Source organism: Scyliorhinus canicula, chromosome 8, assembly GCF_902713615.1.
Source record: "Scyliorhinus canicula chromosome 8, sScyCan1.1, whole genome shotgun sequence".
NCBI lineage: Eukaryota > Metazoa > Chordata > Chondrichthyes > Carcharhiniformes > Scyliorhinidae > Scyliorhinus > Scyliorhinus canicula.
The window spans coordinates 103344042-103366888 of record NC_052153.1 but is presented as its reverse complement, the minus strand read 5'-3'; the positions used below and the strand labels follow the sequence as shown (position 1 = coordinate 103366888).

The 22847-nt window shown below is 47.7% G+C and overlaps 1 protein-coding gene across 1 annotated transcript in view; it reads left to right on the top strand.

The window, feature by feature from the left end:
* Nucleotides 1-22847, top strand: part of LOC119970422 (golgin subfamily A member 4-like) — a 529556-nt gene that overhangs the window by 187224 nt on the left and 319485 nt on the right. The window contains exon 12 of the mRNA XM_038805016.1: nucleotides 18997-19101. Within this exon, the coding sequence (XP_038660944.1) occupies nucleotides 18997-19101 (105 nt within the window). The remainder of the gene's footprint in view (nucleotides 1-18996; nucleotides 19102-22847) is intronic.

Genomic DNA, 22847 nt, shown 5'->3' with positions numbered 1-22847 from the left:
AGAAGGCTCTACTAGACTGACTGACGTCGCTGCGTCCCACCCCCCCAACAGCTGATAGTAAAACCCATCCACCGACCCTCTCATGCCATATTTGATCTTCTCCAGTTGCAGATATTCCAGCAGGACCCCAACCAAGCTGAAGCCTTAGGTGCCGCCAGGACTCTCACCCAAAGAAAACTTGCCTCCAGGCTCTTAGAGAGGCAAAGGCCATGACATCTGCCTTATTCCCCTCCTGCAGCACCAGCAAGACTGACACTCCAAAAATGCCCACCATAAAGCACGGCTCCATCTCAACACTCAGAATCCCTGACATTATTTCAAACAAGGAGACCCAAAATCAACAAGCTTGGGGCAAGACCAAAACATGTGCATGTGTGATTCACCGACTGCTAGACACTGTTCATACCTACCCTTCACCCCCCGAGCAGAACCGACAAATAAGCGCCCTGGTCAAGTGCACCCTATGCGACACCTTGAACTGTATCAAATTTAACCGTGCGCACGAGGAAGTGAAGTTGATCCTATGAAGAGCCTCACTCCACACACCCACTCAAAGACCAAACCCAACTTGTCTTCCACTCCTCTTTACTTCTTTCAACAAAGTCTGCTCCGTTGCCAACATCTGCCCATGAATGTCTCAGATTCTTCCCTCCCCAAACTCGTCCAAAGTCAGAACCCTATCCATAAGTAAAGGGGAAACAAAGGAAGCTCCTTACGTACAAATGTTGCATCAGCAAGTACCTAAATACATTCCCTCTCGGGAGCCAGAACTTCTCGAAAAGTTGCTTCTAACCCAGCAAACCTATCCTTCATAAACATATCCCTAAACCTCTCCAACCATCCCTCTCCCATATTCTGAATATTGAATCTAGACCAGATGGGACAAACATATGGGGCAGAATTCTCTGTCCCGCCAGATCCGTTTTCTGGTAAGGTGTACCCCCACCGGCGGCGAGACCCTCGATCCCGGCAGCCGGCCGATGGGATTTCCCATTGTGGCCATCCCCAATCTGTGGCCGTAGATGCGCTGCTGGCGAAGTGGAGGATCCCACCGATGGAGAATCCCGCTGATGGTTCCTGCAAATCGGTGCCAACGGCGACATAGAGCCGAATTTAAAATGCTGCCTAAATTGATTCCAAATTCTCAGAGAGACAATTACCACTGGACTTGATGAAAATCCTACTGAAGAGAAGGAGAGGAAAGCGGTAACAAGAGCCATCAGATTCGATCCTATACAAGAAGCTTCCTCCATTCGCCCCCATATAGAGTCCGGATCCTTGAACCATCCCCGCACCTTATCGATATTTGTCACCCAGTATTAACACATCAGATTAGGTTGTGCCAACCCCACCGACTGTCTATCCCTTCACAAAAATGCCTTACGAACATGTGGAGTCTTACCTGCCCAAACAAAAATAGATATTAACTTAATAACCCTACCAAAAACAGCCTTTGAAAGAAAGACTGGGAGACACTGGATATGGAACAAAGACAAAAACCTTGGGAAAATATTCATCTCCTCAGTTGACAAGAACTCAAAGTCCATCCATAATTTCTTTCTCTCTGCCAAAAACTCTGGTGTTGGGGCAATCGAGTATTGGCGCTCCTCCTCAAGGATGGAATCCACCAGCCTCTGTCTCTCCACCCTCCACTGATTTATCCCTATGTGCCTTATAAGATCACCCCACTAATGACCACTTTTAATGCTTCCCAGAGCGTGGAAGGTGAGACCGCCTCACTTTAATTGAACTCCACATACTCCCCAATAGCGGAGGATACCCGCTCGCAGAATACCTTATCAGCAAGCAGCGCCATGTCCAGCTGCCACGGGGATCCTGAGAGCGGCCCAGCTCCAATAACAGAGCACATAATGTGGGGCATGATCTGATATTACGATAGCTGAGTACCCTGCGCCCACCCCCTCCCCAATCTCAGGGAGTAAAGATGTACCTACCACGAAGAAATCAATCCATGAACATGGGGAAAAGAAGAAAACTCCTTATCACTCAGATGCCTTAATCTCCACAGATAAGACCATAAGACATAGGAGCAGAAACAGGCCACTCGGCCCATCAAGTCTGCTCTGACATTCAATCATGGCTGATATCTTTCTCATCCCCATTCTCCTGCCTTCTCCCCTTAACCCCTGATCCCCTTATTAATCAAGAACCTATCTATCTCTGTCTTCAAGACACTCAGCGATTTGGCCTCCACAGCCTTCTGCGGCAAAGAGTTCCACAGATTCACCACCCTCTGGCTGAAGAAATTCCTCCTCACCTCTGTTTTAAAGGATCGTCCCTTTAGTCTGAGATGGTGTCCTCTGGTTCCATGTTTTTCCTACAAGTGGAAACATCCTCTCCACATCCACTATATCCAGGCCTCGCAGTATTCTGTAAGTTTCAATAAAATTCCCCCTCATCCTTCTAAACTCCAACGAGTACAGACCCAGAGTCTTCAACCATTCCTCATATGACAAGCTGTTCATTCCAGGATCATTCATGTGAACCTCCTCTGTACCCTCTCCAAGGCCAGCACATCCTTCCTTAGATACGGGACCCCAAACTGTTCACAATAATCCAAATGTGGTCTGACCAGAGCCTTATACTACCTCAGAAGTACATCCCTTGTCTTGTAATCTAGCCCTCTTGACATGAATGCTAACATTGCATTTGCCTTCTTTTTTTTTTAATGTGCAAACATCCACGTACTTTTCAATACTTCCATCGTACCGTATTGCACAAGCCCGCTCCCCTCCCACCCGTACTACCCGCCATATTTTCCCTCCTACTCTACTCTACCCCCCCCCCCCCCCCCCCCCCCCCCCCCCCCCCCCCCCCCCCCCCCCCCCCCCCCCCCCCACCCCCTGCTGACGCTCACTCTCCCGCAAAGAAGTCAATAAATGGTTGCCACCTTCGGGTGAACCCCTGCACAGATCCCCTCAAGGCGAACTTAATTTTTTCCATCCCCAGGAAACTTGACATGTCCGCAAGCCACCACTCAGTCTTCGGGGGCTTTGAGTCCCTCCACGCCAATAATATTCGTCGCCGGGCTATCAGGGAAGCAAAGGCCAGCACATCGGCCGCTTTCTCCCCCTGGATGCCCGGGTCTTCCGAAACCCCACAAATTGCCACCCCTGGACTCATCACCACCCTTGTTTTTAGCACCTGGGACATGACCCCCGCAAATCCCTCCCAGTACCCCCTCAGCTCAGGGCATGCCCAAAACATGTGCACATGGTTCGCTGGTCCTCCCGTGCACCTAGCGCATTTGTCCTCTATCCCGAAAAATTTGCTCATCCGAGCCGCCGTCATATGGGCCCGGTGAACGACCTTAAATTGGATCAGCCCGAGCCTAGCACATGTCGCGGTCGAGTTTACCCTACTCAGGGCCTCTGCCCACAGCCCATCCTCCATTTCCCCGCCTAGCTCCTCCTCCCATTTAAGTTTCAGTTCCTCTGTCTGGGACCCTTCCTCCCTCATGAGCACCTTATAAATACCCAAGACTCTACCCTCCCCTTCGTCCCTCCCAGAGACTATTCTGTCTAGGATCCCCATTGGCGGGAGGCGCGGGAAAGATGGGACCTGTCTACGAACAAAGTCCCGCAACTGTAGGTATCTAAAATCATTTCCCCTTACCAACCCAAATTTCTCCTCCAAGCTCCTCAAACTCGCGAAGCTCCCTTCCAGGAACATATCACCCACCCTTCCCGCCCCTGCTCGCCGCCATACTCGGAACCCCCCATCCATACTGCCGGGGGCAAACCGATGGTTGTCGCAGATTGGCACCCAGACAGACGCCCCCATCTCCCCCACATGCCTCCTCCACTGGCCCCATATCCGCAGGGTCGCCACCACTACCGGGCTGGTGGTGTACTTGGCCGGCGGCAGCGGTAGAGGAGCCGTGACCAGGGCTTCCAAACTGGAGCCCCTGCACGAAGCCGCCTCCACCCGCTCCCAAATAGACCCCGTACCCACCATCCACTTCCTTATCATAGCGATGTTGGCCGCCCAGTAATAATTGACCAGACTCGGCAACGCCATCCCCCCCTCGCTGCGGTTCCTCTCCAACATCGCCTTCTTCACCCGCGGAGACTTTCCCGCCCAGACAAAGCTCATGATCAGCCCGTTAACTCTTTTGAAGAAGGACTGTGGGATAAAGATCGGGAGGCACTGAAAAATAAACAAAAATCGAGGGAGGATTGTCATCTTTACAGTCTGCACCCTCCCTGCCAGCGACAGCGGGAGTGCATCCCATCTCCGAAACTCTCCCTTCATTTGCTCCACCACCCTGGCCAAGTTTAACTTATGCAGCCTGCCCCAGTCTCGTGCCACCTGGATTCCCAAATACCGGAAATTTTCCTCAACTAACCTAAACGGTAGCCCTCTCAATCTGTTCTCCTGGCCCCTTGCCTGTACCACAAACATTTCACTCTTGACCGTATTTAATTTGTATCCTGAGAACTGGCCGAACTCCCTCAGCATTCCCAGTATAGTTCCCATCCCGGCCACTGGGTCCGACACGTACAGGAGCAGGTCGTCTGCATAAAGAGAAACCCTGTGTTCAACCCCGCCCCTCACCATCCCCTTCCAACCCTCTGCGGCTCTCAGCGCAATCGCCAGCGGCTCTATGGCCAGCGCAAACAGCAGCGGGGAGAGCGGGCAGCCCTGCCTGGCCCCTCGGTACAACCTAAAGTACTCCGACACTTCTCTGTTGGTCCTGACGCTGGCCCTCGGGGCCTGATATAATAATTTGATCCAATCTACCAATCCCTCCCCGAACCCAAACCGTCCGAGCACCTCCCATAGATATTCCCACTCCACCCGGTCAAAGGCCTTCTCGGCGTCCATAGCCACCACTACCTCCACCTCTCTACCCGCCGGGGGCATCATTATCACATTGAGCAATCTCCTCAGATTGGCCGCCAGCTGCCTACCTTTCACGAACCCCGTTTGATCCTCCCCAATCACCTCCGGTACACAGTCCTCCATTCTACCCGCCAGTACCTTTGCCAGGAGCTTGGCATCTACATTAATCAGGGAGATTGGCCTGTAGGACCCGCACACCTCCGGGTCTTTACCCCGCTTTAATATCAGAGATATGGTGGCTTGTGACATCGTCGGCGGCAGGGTCCCTCTGTCCCTTGCCTCATTGAAAACCCTCGCCAAGACCGGGCCCACCAGCTCCGAGAACTTCCTATAAAACTCTACTGGGTATCCATCCGGCCCCGGGGACTTCCCCGACTGCATAGCCTTTAGGCCCCCCAATACCTCCTCTACTCTAATCGGGGCCCCCAGCTCTTCCACTCGCCCCCCCCCCCCCCCAACTGTTGGGAATGTTAACCCATCCAGAAACCTTTTCATCCCCTCCGGTTCTTCTGGCGGCTCCGAAGTATACAGCTTACGATAGAAGTCCCGGAATACCCTATTCAATTCTGCCGGATCCTCCACTTTGTGCCCCCCCTCGTCCCTCACTCTACCTATTTCCCTGGCCGCCTCCCTCCTCCTAAGTTGCTGCGCTAACAGTCTGCTAGCCTTTTCCCCATACTCGTACACCACTCCCCTCGCCTTCCTAAGCTGTTCCACTGCCCTGCTCGTGGATAGTGCCCCCAGTTCCGCCTGTAGCCTCTGCCTCTCCCTGAGTAAAACCTCCCCCGGGGACTCCGCGTGCTCTTCATCTATCCGGCCCATTTCCCTGACCAATCTATCCATCTCTGCCCGGTCTGCCTTGGCTCTATGGGCCCCAATTGAAATCAGCTCCCCCCGCACTACTGCCTTTAGCGCCTCCCACACGGTCGCCGCTGAGACCTCCCCAGTGTCATTCACCTGCAGGTAATTTTTTATACATTTCCGAAGCGTCTCGCAGATCCCCTCCTCCGACAGCAGTCCCACATCTAGCCTCCATTGCGGGCGTTGATAACTCGCTCCCCTGAACTGCAGGTCCACCCAATGCGGGGCATGGTCTGAAATGGTAATTGCTGAGTATTCCGTGTTCTTTACCTCCCCCCTACAGTCCCTGCTTAGCACAAAGAAATCTATCCTGGAATATACTTTGTGGACGTGCGAGTAAAACGAGTAGCCCCTTCCTGTTGGCTGTCCCTCTCCAGGGGTCCACTGCCCCCATTTGCTCCATAAACCCTTTCAGCTCCCTTGCCATTGCTGAGAGTCTACCCGTTCTGGGACACGACCGATCCAAAGTCGGGTCAAGGACCATGTTAAAGTCCCCTCCCATTATTAGCCTGCGAGAATCCAAGTCCAGGATCTTCCCCAGCACTCTTTTAATGAAGTCCACGTCATCCCAGTTCGGGGCATATATATTCACCAGCACCACTCTTCTCCCCTCCAGCCTGCCCCGTACCATCAGGTATCTGCCCCCCCTGTCTGCGGATATGCCCTCTGCCTCAAATTGCACGCGCTTGTTGATCATGATTGCCACCCCTCTGGACTTCGAGTCCAAGTCCGAGTGGAAGACCTGGCTAATCCAGCCCTTCCTTAGCCTGGTCTGGTCTGACACTTTCAGATGTGTCTCCTGCAACATAATTACGTCCGCCCTCAGGGCCCGCAAGTGCGCGAACACCCGCGCCCTCTTAACCGGCCCATTCAGTCCCTTGACGTTCCAGGTGATCAGCCTGGTCGGGGGGCACATCCCACCCCCCCCACCCCGCCGGTCAGCCATAGCCTTTCTCGGGCCGGCCCCTGACCCGTGCGTCGCGCCCTTCCTGGCCCGCCCTATAGCTGCCTCCACCCTCGATCTCCTTTCCAGTGCCTATTTCAAGGCCCTCTCCCATCAGCAGAACAACCCCCCCCTCCCCTAACCCCATCCCCCGATACCCCCACCCCTGCCATCTACTGGCTGTAGCTTCCCCCCCCATCTGACTTCCTTGACTAGCCAATCTGCTAGCCCGGTGACTCAACACTCCGGCTCCTTCCTGTCCCATTCCCCTTGTTTCCCCGCCCTCCTCCCCACCCACTGGGGCAAGCCGGCTCCAGTGTCTTCCGCGAGCTGCACAAAAAGCCCAAACAGAAAAAAAAAAGGGAAAAAACATAGAAAAAAGAGAAAAAGCACATAACTGTCCATGAACAAAGGAAAGAGTCTCAAATGTTCCGCTTGGCCCCATTGGCCCAGCAAACCGTTGAGCAGCAGTCCAGGCACATTCGGCGTTCCTCCCCACAGAAATCCTCGGGCCCTAACTCGCGTCCTTGGAGCCTCCTTTCGGGACCAGCCCCAGGTCCCTCACAAAATCCATCGCTTCTTCGGGCTCGGAAAAGTAGTGGTGTTGACCCTGGTGCGTGACCCATAGCCGAGCTGGGAACAGCAGACCAAACTTCACGTGCTTCTTGAACAGCACCTCCTTGACATTCTTAAAGGCTGCTCGCCGCCGAGCCACCTCCTGGCTTAGGTCCTGATAGATGCGGAGAACACTGTTATTCCACGTGCTGCTCCTGGCGCTCTTTGCCCACTGCAGCACCCGCTCCTTGTCCACGAACCTGTGGAACCTAATCACCATCGGGCGGGGGGGTCCGCCCAGCCGCCCCTGCCTTGCCTGCACCCTGTGTGCCCCCTCCAGCTCCAGCGGTCGCGGAAAGGCTTCGGCCCCCATCAGCTGCTTCAGCAGGTCTGCTACAAACGCTGCAGCATCAGCTCCCTCCGCCCCCTCCGGGAGGCCGACCATCCTCAGATTGTTCCTGCGGACTCTATTCTCCAGCTCCTCCACTCTGTCCAGCAGTCTTCTCTGCCGCTCTTTCAGGCCGTCCACTTCTAGCGCTGCAACCGTTTGCGCATCCGCCTGCTCCTCCACCGCCTCTCCCAGCTCCTTAACTTTAACATCCTGGGCGTCCAGCCTCTGGTTCAGCTGATCCACCGCTTTCTGGATTGGGTCCAAGCTGTCCCGCTTCAGCGCTTCAAAACTGGACTTCATTACCTGGAGCATGTTATCCAGCGCCAGCTGGATCGCTGAGTCCGGGTTCCGTGTGTCCGCCATCTTAGGTCCCAGGTAATTTTCTTCCGGTCCTTGTCTCTGTCCCTTTTTCTCCTTCTTCTTCTGCCTTCTGGAATCCCGCTGTTCCATGTGCCGCAGCCCGCTCCTCAGTGCCTCCGCTGCCGCTTTCCTTCACCCAGCTCCTTCAATTTTACCTCCTGGGCATCTGAAGTGGGTCCAAGCTGTCCCTCCTCAGCAACTCCAAACTTTTTTTTCCCTTTGTCCTGGAGGAAGGAAGGTCCGTGGGTCCGCCATCTTACCCTGCAGGTCAGCTTCCTCCTTCTCTCTCTCTCTCCTTCTTCCTCACCTGCTGGCCTCCCACACTTACATCATCTGCAGCCCGCTCTCCTCCTCTGTTCCAGGCAGCCTTTCTGCCGCCTCCGTAGTCCCGCTATCGCGGGGAAACAGCTGTTCCAGCCGGCCGGAGTGAGAGCCCACCGAATGTGCGGCTCACCCGGACATCGCCGCCACCGGAAGTCTGCATTTGCCTTCTTAACTGCCAACTGAATCTGAACATTAACCTTAAGTGAATTGTGAACAAGGACTCCTTAGCATTTCCCCATTTAGAAAATAGTCTATGCCTAAATTCCTCCTTCCAAAGTGCATAACCTCACACTTTTCCACATTGTATTTCATTTGCCACTTCATTGCCCACTCTCCTTGCCTGTCCATGTCCTTCTGAAGGCCACCTGCTCCCTCTACAGATCTTTGTATCATCTGTAAACTTAGCAACAGTGCCCTCAGCTCCTTCTTCCAGATCGTTAATGTGTATTGTAAAAAGATGTGGTCCCAGCATAGACCCCTAGTCACTGAAAGTGCCATCCTGAAAAAGGCCCCTTTATCCCCACTCTCTGCCTTCTGCCAGTCAGCCAATCCTCTATCCATGCCAGGATCTTACCCTTTCACACCATGGGCTCTTAACTTATTCTGTGCAGCAAGCACGAAGTTTGGATGTGCGGACGCTGTGAGGTGTCAGCTAATGATTTAGGGGAGGGGGATTTGAGGGTTGGCACTGGCACTGATGCCTAGGGAGATGTGGTACTGGCACTGATGCCAAGAGAACTTACTCTTGCAGCTTGGTGGAGGTAGTTGGTCATCTTCCGATATTGGAAGGCAGTTCTCCTTGCCATGCTGCCCACAGTGACAGTTACTGCCACTACCTTCCAGACTTTATTGGTGACACTGCTGCGGATCCTCCACCCCCCTCGGTTGAACAGGGGGTGGCATTCTCTCAGCCTGGGGCCAGGCCGGAGAATCGGCGCGAATCGCACCCCGCCGCCCCGACGCCGGGACATGATTCTCCGCAGAGAAGAGAATTGGCGCCCTTTGGTGATGGTCGGGGCCACTCTACAGGGCCCCCTCCCTCCCGGTGATTTTCCGCCCGAGATAACAAAAAACTCGACTCCCGCCAGCGCCGTTCTAACCTGGTCTTACCCGGCGGGACCTCGGCGTGGATCCGGGGGCGGTCTGTCGGGGGAGGGGGGGTCTGACCCTGGGGGGGTCCTCCGCTGTGGCCTGGCCCACGATCGGAGCCCACTGATTGGCAGACCGGCCTCTCGGGCTGGAAGCCTGCTTTCCTCCGTGCCGGCCCCTGCCACCCTATGCCATGCTGTGTCGAGGCCGGCGCGGAGAAGGGAGCCACTGCGCATACACGCATTGGCGCTGGTGCCACTGCGCATGCGCGAACCCCGTGGCGCCCAGTTGATGCTGGGACTGGCAGCTGGAACGGCGTGGGTCGCTCCAGTGCCATGCTGGCCCCCTGTAGGGGCCAGAAGTGCCGATCCTGAGGCCATGTTGACGCCATCGGGAAACGCGCACCGCTTATGGCGGCGTCAACACTTAGACTCAGGATCAGAGAATCCTGCCCCGGATATTCTGCCTCTCCTCGACGGCACTGAGAAGCCTTGTGAGGTCGGCATCCCCAAATTGAGGAGCAGATCTGCATGTTGCCATGCTTGTATGTTGTCTCAGTGTGAGTGGTGAGGGAGTGTCTAAAAGCAGCTCCCTCTTGTTCGTGGCGAGACGCTGAGATGAGAGTCTGTCAAATTGGTGGTGAGACAGCACGTGATAGCGAGAAGCTCGTGGGAACTCATTTCCGGCATAAATGCTGTTAAATATGGGCCACGAACTCTCCAACGTGGCCATCAAGAAGCACCCCATCAATCGCACCCAAAATGACACTTAGAAATGTTTCCGTTAAATTGTGCCCATGGTGGTGAGAGTCTTAAAGGCTGCAGATTTAGCAGAGGAATGGATAACTGACAGAACAAGATCAAACAGCATTGTGATGACCCCACGTAAAATGGGAGTTGCTGAAAGAAGAAAATGAAATTGCCTGAGGATGTGCATTTATGTTAATTATTCAGATGAGGCCTGAGGACCAATTTCTATCAATTCTCAAGCCATGTGCTTCCAATGTTGTCAATGTGTCCATTAATGGACCAAAATAATACAGATGCAAAATTAGCTTTGGTTTATTTATAAGTAACCAGATGATGTTTCTTTTTTTGTTTACTTGGGAATTTCTGGCAAATATTATTTTTAGCAGATCTATTGCTAGTTATAACCTTGTGACATTTTGACATGTTTACTGGAACTAGTTTCTCTGAAGAACATATCGCAATTTAGTGAGACAAATGCGACTAAACTTTACCCATCCACTGATTCAACTAGTGTCCCTTCCAAAGATTGCCTCTGAAGATAAATGAACAGTGGGAGCAATTAAAGTAAGAAAAAACCTTCAGATTGGCTGACATGATTTAAGTTTTCTGCTGAAGCTGTTTGTCATTTTGTCTCTTCTAGTCTCTATCAGAATTGACTAAAAGAGTAAACATAAATCATTATCCTAATTTATTTCACCACAGTGTAACCCAGGAGTCAAGAAATTGGTTTTCACGGACTTCAGGGACTGAAGTATTCACCATCAACTTTTTCAACTCAGGATCAATATAATTAGTAACACTGTCCAAAATCATATTTTGCACTGTTGAGCAAATTGGCTGCTGGAAATGACAAATGTTCACATTAGTTATAAGCGATCATTGCACACAAAGATAACAAACTTCCACTAATAATAGTACCAGCTATGTTTTTGTAAGTGCTTATAAATTTTAATACCATCATATTTTTGTCACTGAAAGAAATCTATTTATATGCAGATTAGGTAAAGCTAAAGTATAAATGCAGAGAACTAAGTATGCCATTATGACTGTTTATTTAAAGTAACTATTTAACTATTTTTTTAATAAACTATAGATGAGAAATAAGTTGCCCCGCAGGAACCTTGAAGTCTATTTTGCTTTATTTTCTCGCAGAGTATATTAGTGTCTGGAGATATTAGTTTTTTTGAAATTGAAGATAAACTGATAAATTAGACCTCATTTATTGAACAGCGGTTGGAACCAATTGTCGAGGGAGTCATTTGACACCTTTGAACATCCTGCTAACTTAATTGGTGATAGTTTGGGTTTGGAGGAAACATTTAAGCATGTAGCAACACACTGCAACATGAAAATGGAAAAAGCAAGCTTTTGCTCTCTGACAGGGGAAGTCATATATAGATTTTTGTGTCCATTGTTTTGGCTTATTTGTGTGTGCTTTACTCAGTCAATCAAATATAATTGACACCACTGGGTTCTACTGTTTGGTGGATGACAGGAGCTAATGCAAGGAAAAAGCTGCAAGTAAACTTCTCTGTGGTAGCTTTGAAAAGGTTCTTGCGAGGCCTGTGACATTTTTTCTCAATTGCATTAATCGACAAACTAGTAGGCTCTCAGAAATCTGATTGATACTAGGCACCATAGCATTTTATGGCTGTAAAAGTATCTCAGGAATAATGATACAAGTCAACAGGTACATGTAATTGCATTTTATAAACTAACCAAAAGACAAAACATATAGGGTGGAATTTAGATAGGACAGGTCTGCCGGTATGAACTGGGAACAATCCCTGCACTAGAATACATAGACTGAATTGGGGCTTCCTTTAAATTAAGCCAGCAAACTATGCTGCCTATCTCAAAGCAGTCATCCTAGGGTTTCCAACCCTCCCGAGTTGACCAGTACTTGCCCGGAATCAGGAGTTCCACTCAGACAATAATAAGGAGTAAGGACTATGGCCTATGTCACTTTTGTGGAGCATGGAGGAGCACTCCTGCTCTTCCCAACCCAGCAGAAAGGGACTTCTTAAAAATTAGTTTGAACACTCATTACTCAGTGATGGCTGTGGGCGATGCTGAAGAATGCTGATGTAGCAGCTAAAAGCCCGCTTCACTCATTGCTGATAAATCTTCAAAAGAGGTCCTGTCCTTAATTTATATTTTAGGTGGATACTTGAGCTGCCTAAAAATTGAGTCCCATACGTTTAGCAGTGGTACCAATACCTGAACAGATTGTTAAATTGGGATAATTTGCACCTATTCCATGACCCCAAACCAGGTGCAACACATACCAAATTGCACCCCATAAAATCTATTTAGATTAACAAGACCCTGTAGTGTGGTAATCAGTGATGTCTCCATGGCTACATTTTTTTTTCAAAATGAATTTGCTTAGTGAAAACAGAAAATCCTGGAAATACTCAGAGCATAACAGTTAATATTTCAGGTTGATGACCTTTCTCCCTCCACAGACATTGTCTGACTCACTAAATATTTCCAGCAATTTCTATTTTTATTTCAGTTTTACAGCATCTACAGTATTTTGCCTTTTTATTAATGTATTAAGTTCTATGATAGACACTGATACAGGAAAAAATACTTGACAGCAACAGTGTTATTAAACCAGACAAGGACTTTACTAACAGTTACTTGGAGCTACGATAATGCTATATTTTGGTAGGGGTATTAAGTTAAAGTCACCACAGTCACAGAGGACCATAGGCTGCTCTCCACTTTGAGGGAGAGTTGACTGGTGGTGATTTAACCTGAGGGTCACTGCAGCTCAGGTGAAGGGCAAGGTTGAGAAGGTAGGGCCTTCATGAATAACTTCAGCTGGTATGTGAATTGAACACATGCTGTTGACATCATTCCCAATCACAAATCAGCAGTCCAGCCAACTGAACTAACCAATTGCCTAATATAGTGTACTGGATACATCTTAGGTATCACAAATAAAGATTACTTTCTGAGTAAATAAATATAAAATGAATTTTGTATTTGGATTTCCCCAATTATATTTGTTTTCTGGACCAATTGAACTGAACCCATTCAGGAATAATAGAAGTTACTAGAAGGCGTCACCATTGAAAGATTGGGCAGGCTGCAACTCTTTTTCTAGAACAGAGACATTTGAGGACTGATCTTTAAACTTATGAAAGGGTATGATAAGGTAAAAATAGAGAAGGGGCGGAATTCTCCGCTCCCCATGTGGCGTGGGAGAATCGTGGGAGGGCCTCCCGACATTTTTTTACGCCCCCCCTGGCACCCCCGCGATTCTCCCCCCCCCCCCCCCCCCCCCTCTCGGAAACATCGCCGCTCGCCGTTTTTCACGGCAAAGGGCAATTCTCCGAGCCCGATGGGCCGAGTGGCCGGCCCTTCACGCCCATTTCACCACGGCAGCAACCACACCTGGTCGCTGCATTCGTGAAACGGGCGCTGGATGCCCGTTTGGGGCATTCAGGGGCCCGATTGGGACGAGAGCACCGCGACTGTGCTCCGGAGGGGACAGGCCCGCAATCGGTGCCCACCGATCATCGGGCCTACGTCCAAAACAGACGCACTCTTCCCCCTCCGCCGCCCGGCAAGATCAAGCTGCCACGTCTTGCCGGGCGGTGGTGGAGAAAGACGGCACCGCGCATGCGCGGGTTCACGTCGTCTGCGCGCTGATGTAATCCGCGCATGCGGGTTCCTGCGCATGCGTGGATGACATCCGCGAAGCACCATTCGGGCGTAATTTCCGGTGGCCGAGGTCGCGGCCGGGAACGATGGGGGCCCGCTCCTAGCCCCCCGGGTGGGGGTGAATTAGGTGCGGGGAGCGGGCCCCGAGGCCGTCGTGAACCTCGGCTGAGTTCACGACGGCCTCCGCGATTTTTGGAGTCGGCGGAGAATACCGCCCAAGATGTTTCCTCAGAGTCCGGATGCAATGTTCAAGTGGTTTTATTATGCATGCGTGGAGCACACGCTAGGCCGCTGGGTCACTGCCTGTCATGGAGTCTGCACGTTTTCCCCGCGTCTGTGTGGGTTTCCTCCGGGTGCTCCGGTTTCCTCCCACAGTCCAAAGAGGTACAGGTTAGGTAGATTGGCCATGCTAAATTGCCCTTAGTGACCAAAACGGTTAGAAGGGGTTATTGGATTACAGAGATAGGGTGGAAGTGAGGGCTTAAGTGGGTCGGTGCAGACTCGATGGGCCAAATGGCCTCCTTCTGCACTGTATGTTCTATGTTCTAATTGAGGTGCTACTCCACCGAGGTTCAGAATGAACGCAGTTTATATATGTTTTTTTATTGGTTACAATTAACAACATTAGGTAGACAGAAGTCACAGCACAATAACCTCCGGTGGGCTGGTAATTGTGTTGCTGGACAATCAGATTCTGATAATTCCATTACAGGGACTTCTCCAATCCCGTGGCAGAGTGTCCATGCCGTCGTAAACGCCATCACATTTTACGACGGCATGAACAGGCCGGCCCCACATCTAATTCTGGCCCCTACAGGGGGCCAGCATGGCGCTGGAGCGGTTTGCGCCGCTCCAGCTGCAGATCCCGGCGTGAACTTGGTGCCGCGGGATCTGCACATGCGCAGTTGCGCCGGCGCCAACGAGGACATGCGCAGTGGCCTCCTTCAACATGCCGGCCCTGACGCAACATGGCGCAGGGCTACAGGGGCCGGCACGCAGGAAAGGAGGCCCCCAGCCACAGAGGCCGGTCGCCGATCGATGGGTCCTGATCGCGGGCCAGGCCACATCGGAGGCCCACCCCGGGGTCGGACCCAACCCCCCCACAGGCCAGCATCTGACCCTTACACGCCAAGATCCCACCGGCCCAGAGCAGGTTAGAATGGCGCCGGCAGGACTCAGCTCTTCTCCTATGGCCGTTCGGCCCATCCGGGCCAGAGAATCGGTGGGCTGTCCGCGTAGAGTGGCCCTTGACCGGTGCCGTGCCAACTACGCCGGCGCCAATGGCGCTGATTCTCCGCATTTCGGAGAATTGCGTGCCGGTGTCGGGGCGGCGTGGCCCGTTCGCGGGATTCTCCGGCCCGCGCGGGGCTGGGAGAATCCCACCAGTGGTATTGTTTTTCCAGAGACAGCGAAGAATGTGTGTTTATTTTGTGTAAAAGGTTCACCGAGATGAATGGATGTTGTTTGGGGCCATCAGGCTGTGTGAAAGTGTCCTCCTCTATTTCTTAATTAGGTTATCCTGTGTCATTGTTTGTGCTGTTGGAGTGCATGAGACTAACCCCCACAATCTCTCTGTCCATTTGTTTAGTATATGGGATACAGCATGGTTGAAAATGCGTCCATTTGTTATTTGCAAATGTTTAGCTGAGCTCTTTGCACAGTTCGAGTTCTCTTGTAAGACTGTAGTTGTCAATGTTTCGGCCCGCTAGCTGCTGGTCCTAACGAGCACTCTGAAGCCAAATTCTGCACCTTCACCATTTTCAGGGGATACTAAGCGATGGGTCATAAATATAAGATAATCACAAATGCATCCAGTAGGGAATTCAGGAGAAACCTATTTACCCAGAGAGTGGCTTGAATGTGGAATTAGCAACTGAAGGAGTAGTTGAGGCAACTAACATAGATGTATTGTAGGAAAAGTTAACTAAACTTAGGAGGGAAAATAGAATCAAAGAATATGTGCTGGATGAAGTAGGATGGGGGAAGGCTCATGTGGAGCATAAAGACCAGCATGGAACTGTGGGGCCGATTGGCCTGCTTCTGAGCTGTAAATACTCTGTAATACTTGTGGATTAATTTGTTTAGGCATTTTTTGGCAAGCTCTATAATGTACTCTAATTTTAAGTACATTTAATGTCCAGTTTTCTTTTGTTGTATGGCTCTAATTGTAAACAGGATAGTTAAGTTTTGCAACTTTTATTGGCAAAGCGCACATCAAATTTATGAACTAAGGATCCATTAGATTAAGTTTGATCCTAAATTTCCAAGAAGATACAATTGGAGAGAAAGGTATCTTTATTTGTTTCTGGTGCTGTATTTTCTTTGAGTGACATTGTTAACACGTAAATGTTCCAATCATAAAAATACATCAAAGATGTTTGAGGTAGTAAGAATTATTTGTAACCATTTTTTTAATGGAGTACTGGCTAGACTAGCTTCTCCAGGGAAATCATGATTAGACAAGCCCTTACAGATAAATATAACTGCATACTTAGTATGCATTTCTCCGAGTTTTAAGTTTATGTGTTGCAAAAAATGTGATGCTCGATTTTTAATCACAACACAGGCAATCAGGACAAAGCCACTTTTACAAAATTACACATATTGGGAAAGGTTGATAAATTTTAATTAGATAAGGCAAATTATTCTACGTACACCCATATTTCAATATGGGTTAAGGCAGACAAATTTCATTGGGTAAAATCATAGGTGATATTGGACTAACTTCCTAATAAGCCATAATCTTTATATTTTTGGAAATAATACACGTGATTTGATATATTTTACATATTTGTAACATATCTATGTTAAGTAAAAATGGAATGCCAAAATAATCCATTCCCTTCTTTTAACCAAACTTGGTAGCTTTTTCTCCTTTTGTTTAATTATCATCCTTTTTTTCACCTTGCAACTTATTTATTGATCAGTGTGTGGCTCGTGACTACATATTCCTGAAGGGATTGAAATTGCAAGTCCCAGCAAGCCTCAGAGGCCTTGAGATTGACTGGCTCATTTGCACCTCAGTGGAATCCTCCTTACACCAGAGTATCATTTAGGTCTGTGTTCTTCCATCTACCTTGTTTGCTGTAAATAGCTGCTCATTATGTCAGGTCAGGCTAGTGCTGTGGCGTCATGGCTCAGCAATCGTGAGCAGCTTGCCGAATACTGCAGGGAAGCCTCTAGGGGAAGATGCATGTGTCAGGCTTTGTAGTTGTCAAGGTTATAAGCGACAGTTTAGCTTGAAGGTTTAAAACCCCCTAGCAAAACCCTAACTTCTCTGGCAAATGACTTTACAAAGAGTTGACACTTGGTTTGAAATAAGACAGATGTTGGTGCAGTTTTCTTCAAGTTTGTTCTAATTCTAGGAGGTGCAATTCACCAAACTTAATCCTTTACATCGACTGAAGACTGACAGTGCAAGACAGGCCCATTTATTTTTGTAAACACTGTGACCAAATAATTTTCACTATAGTTTGATTCCACTATTTTAACCCGTTGAAGAAATAATGTATGCATTGGCCTGTAGCAGGATATTTTTGAACTGAATTTGTAAATGCTTTCATGTGATTGTATCATTCCATACTTGAGTTCAGCAACAGTGCACCTAGGCTACAATCAAACTGTACTGCATGCTGTGAGTTACCCAGCTGTTAAATTTCCTGAGGATCAAGCAATAAAGCTGATGTTATACCGATTCATATTAGGACCAGCCTGGTACAAGGTCATTTGCAATCCTCCGTAACATGGAAATATTGTGCCAAACATTTTATTGGTAAGAAGTAACAGTGTTGCATGATTTTTCAGTTCCATTTAGTTTACACTTAATGCTTTCCAACTGGCAAACTTATCCAGCTCTTTGATTTTAAATTGCATTATGGAACAAATATGTTGTAAATCCACAAATGGATCAGTTTTGAGTTTAATCATGTGTTAATCTGATGCATTACTCACTAGACAGAAAATAGAAAAGTGAGGTCAGAAAGAAATTTCTTTGAAGACTTCAGGCTCGAAATAATTAGTTTTTTGTAGTCAATCTATTGGTTCAATGTTGCTTTAACACTCAATGTGATTGAAGCTGTAAATTCAGAAATGATAATTGAACCCAATGAGAACATTTGGGATTCTTTTGTTTATCATTAATTATACATTTCAACGCTTTCATGTGTGTTTTTATAATTAGTGTTGTGTCATGTTGCCATCTATTTTTATGGGTTACCTATTGCTTGGTAGCTAGACCTACCAGGAAAACTTTGTTACATCTACTCAATATTACCAAGTACATATTACATTAAAACATCTAGCTATGTCTTATTCCTAACAGTCAGTGATTTGAGCTGAAATAAATTCAGGAAACCAGTTTAATGTTTCAAGCACTAAAGGGAGAACCTAATCTTTGTGCAAGCCAGCATCAACTTACAAGGATCGGAATGTCTGCCAAGTTGTATGTACAATTTGCTGCTATGGAAACAATTAGACTTTCGCTTTCAAAGCTTGCTTTTCAGTCATGTTAAGTGTAAGTAATCGTGACAAGAATTGCTGCATGTTTGATCCAAATTATGCTATTGTATCAGTTTTACAAGATTACCAATTACTGTGGTAAGATTGATTCAAATCTACATTCTTTGGAAGTTGCACTGTCCTACTCCAACTGCTGCATAGCTGTACTTCGAAAGGCAGAATTTTACTAAATTGTTTTGATGAAAGCTACCATTAGGAAGTTGTTTTTTTTTCTAACACTCTCCCTTGTGGAACACGTTGATCTAAAAGATATATCTCAGTAGGTAAGTAGATGTGTTTCATGTTGGTCTCATGTTGATTGTTTTTCCACTTTCTTGTTCCTGAGGACAGCATCTGTGATGTATTTGCTTTGGGGTCTGCTAATATAACCTTTTTTGATGGGGCACATTGTTCACTTACAATTGAATAGGTACTCAAAGCAGCTTGTTACTGCTGTAAAAAACACTCTGAAATGACCACAAAAGCTTTATTAATATGACACAAGTTGAATCATTAAATTACTCCTCATCCAGGTATGCTAAAGATTTGTAATGTTACACTCATTAATTTCACTGGATTGGGATTTGAGATTAGCTGTGCTATTTGTTCAAGGAATAGAATAGTCTTTATTTGATTCAGTATGTATTAAACAAAATTGAAGCATGGTTGTTTCTATGACATTTTAGGACATTCACTATACCATGGATGAGGAAAAGGGTGAATCAAGTGACAACAATTTACAGGCAATTCTCCACAATGGTTGTCAATCACAAAACAATTTCAGAAAAATGGTATGTTATCATGGACTTTAATATATTTCATAGTCCACTTTTTATTTATTTTTTGAATAAAGAAGTTCCTTCATAAGCTAACATAAGTATTTATAAATACAGTGAGTTATTTGTGAAATACCAGTGGTCTCCTCAGGTCCATTTTTTACTATGCAACATTTTGAACTGGATAAGTAACCTGGACCCCCTCCTGTGTAAATGATTCTGAACTGTTTTCTTATTTTTTTAAATCTCAACTTTGGCAGGGAGCTGCTGCTTGCTCAGTATTGTTCTGACTGAGTTTATAAGGTGAAGAATTGTGTGAACAATTGCAGGAATGGCACAGCAGACACAAAGTCCTGTATAAAACCAAAAATTGGAGCAAATACATGCAGCAAGGAGGGAAATATTGCTGAAATAGTGCTGAATAAAATATAAAGTAGGATGGTACTAAAATTGGAGATATAGTGAAAAATTCTGAAGAACAAACTAAGCTACGAGGTGATATTCATAAGATGGTACATTGATCAAAAAGACTGTCCAATAAAATTCAGTGATAAGGATTTTATAACCCTCCGGGGCAGGTTGGCAGCTGGGGGTGGCCATAAAGTTGGGAACCATGCTCGAGGCACTGTTTCCGATGCCTACCCCACCACAACGTTATCAAATTGATTGCTACTTAAGGGCCCCATCATCTGCTGCTGGATTTTACCCATGGTGGGAGAAGACCAGCACCAAATGTATACCCCAGCAGTTTGGACTGCTCAGATTGGTGGCTGGACAAAGGGGAGAAATCTCCTTTATGGGCTTCCTGCACGCCTCCATTCCAAGGTCCTTGCACCCCGACATTACCCTTCCTCCCTACTTCCCCATCTAACCCATCCCCCATTCTCTTCGCCAGGGTCAGTGAGACTCTCCCCTTCGCATCCGCTCCATCACTAGCTGCCGTTGGGACCTGGATGTAGCCACCATTTACAGTGGCACTGCTGGGACCAGACACTACAGACTTATTGATTGGCCGGCAGCTCTCGAAGGTGGTACATCCTCCCCAGATAGGGGCGGAAAGCACAACTCAAATCAGTGAATGCCCAGTGGCCATTATATGGCTATGGGGAAAGCTGACAAAGCAGGGCTGAGCTCACCCCTGACTTTTATGTCAGGTTACTGGGACCCTGCCCTCAGTGTAAAATGTTGGCCAGTGTCAGGAAATGTATGATGTGTGTTTTGGTTAAAAAAAAATACCAGTTTAACTTTGAATAGTAGAAAGTAGGGTGACATGAAGAACATGATGATTTGGATTCACATTAAAGAGAATATAAGAGTAAAGCTCTAATAATGAGTCTTGTAAAACATTAGTATGAATACTGTTGGAGAACTATGTGCAATTATAGCTCCACACAATACGAAAGATGTTGAGGAAATTGATCAAGCACAATATAGATTTACTAGGATGTTGTCCGGTATAAGGAAATGTAAGCATACACTACATTTGAAACACTATATTTGAAACATTGGGACTCCTCAGGAGGTATAAGGAGATTAAATGCTGTTTTGATCAGGGTGTGTAAAATTATGAAGGACTGGTGTTGCTCGTTGTGTTCTCTCTTTAATTGGCTCTGTTTATGGCGGTTAATATGGTCTCCTTCCTTAATTCTAATTACGTTTGCTCAAGAGTCGCCAGGTATCTTTCGATACCGCCACAAGGTTCAAAACCGAATACTGATCAAAGACTCGATACACCAGTTAGTAAGTTCGAAATCAATGCTCATTTATTTACACACACAGTCAATTTATACTCATGCACAAACTCTACCAACTAAACTATCACTACTACTAAAGCCTATACTTAGCTTCGGGCGCCCACTCAGTCAGGAACAATGGCCGTTGTCCAGTTCTGAGGCTGCTGAGGTCGAGCTGGTACGGAATAGTAGCTAGGAACGTCTATCTCGTGCGTTGACTTTGGACTTACTTGTTCTGGTGCAGCTGCTAGGCCGGCCTCTCATCGCTGAGAGCCAAGGCCAAGAAGAACGATTCTCTCTTGGGGGCTTCCTCTTATACCTAAAGGGGGCTTCGCACGCTTTTGGACGGTCCTTGAACTTGGTCCCAATTAATTGGACCATACCCTGATCAATGGTATCGATTTCCTCCAATAAAGGGGTGGCTGCCCTGATTGCTGGGCGGGCCCTAGGTGGCCGTTGGCCTGCTTTGTTCTAGTCTCCTCTGGCGCCGGGGTGTCTGCTTTAGTATCATTTACCTAAATGTTTCTCTTTTGTCCCCGGAGATGGCTCATTAGTATGTTAATGGCTTTGCAGTATCGGTCTTGTCTGGGAGCTGCAACTCCAATCAACAGACAAACCTTGCACCTGCTTGCTTTCTCAGCATTGTCCATTTTCCCCTTCATTCTTTGCAAAGTGTCCATTTTGTAATCGGGACGTGGCCACCCCAGGTGGCTGCACTGGGACAGTGTGAAATAGAGGTCAATAGATGTCAATGGAAATAATAATACAGGTGTAATATTTTGTTCAGCTGCGGTCGTAAGCATCTGCCAGTAGAATGAGGTTTTTGAAAAGTGTGCAATCATTAATTTTGGAATATTGAAAAATTCCATTATTTCGAAAAATATATACTCTGCAAAACAGTTTATTAATCTTATTGAGGTGGACTATTGAATCTTATTCAGGTAAACTATTGAGTCTCATTGAGATGAACTATTGAATCAAGATAAACTATTGAATTATTATGGTTAACTAGCTATTTTGAGGCCTACTAAATGATTATGATATTAACATTTTCCCTCTATCAGTTTACACTAGAATGGTTATTGCCAATTTTCTTTTTAGATACCCCAATGTATTGTTTAACACACAAATATGCTAAGTCATCATATCAGGTACAATTTGAATGCATCTATGAAACTACAAGAGGACAGATACTTACTCCGAGGGAATGTTCATTTCCCCACGTGTAAAGGTCAGGTTTCACAGTCTCTACCCCTTATAATTTCTCAATTAGAAATGCCAAAAATGATGCCAGTGTGGAACTCAACACCATCCAGGTCAAAACTGCACACCTGATTGGCACCCCATCTAGCACCTTCAAATAAACGTTCACTGCCTCCATCACCAATGCAGGCAAGGCAAAGTTGCCACAGTCGCAGATGATCATAGGCTGCTTTCGCCATTGAAGGAGAGAGCTTACTGGTGGTGGTTTACCCTGAGATCACCACACCTCAGGTGAGGGGCAAGATTGAGGAGGCAAGCCTTCATGAATAACCTCAGCTGGTACAGGAATTGAACCCATGCTGCTTTGTTCTGCATGACAAACCAGCTGTTTAGCCCACTGAGCTAAACTGGCCCAATGCACACTGCACAGTGGCAGCAGTGTGTACCATATACAAGATGCATTGCAGCAACTGACCTAGGCTCCTTCAACAAACCCGCAATCTCCGTCACGTAGACAGACAAGGGCAGCATATGCATGGGACACCACTGTGGTGATCACAAGTTAACCAGATGCAACACAACTGAGCGACCACTAGAGGGAGCACGGGAGAGCCATATAAATAGATCAGGACAGGAAGTGAGGACACACTCTTCACAGCAGGGGGGCTGGTAAGCAGGACACAGCAAGCAAAGCTGGTAGTTAGCACTGGAAGGTAGTTCTAGGTCGAGCTCTGGAAACTGAACGAACCCACAATAAAGCATCTTCTCCACACTTGAGACTGCGAGCTTTATTAAGACACGAGGAACAACACATGGTACCAGCAG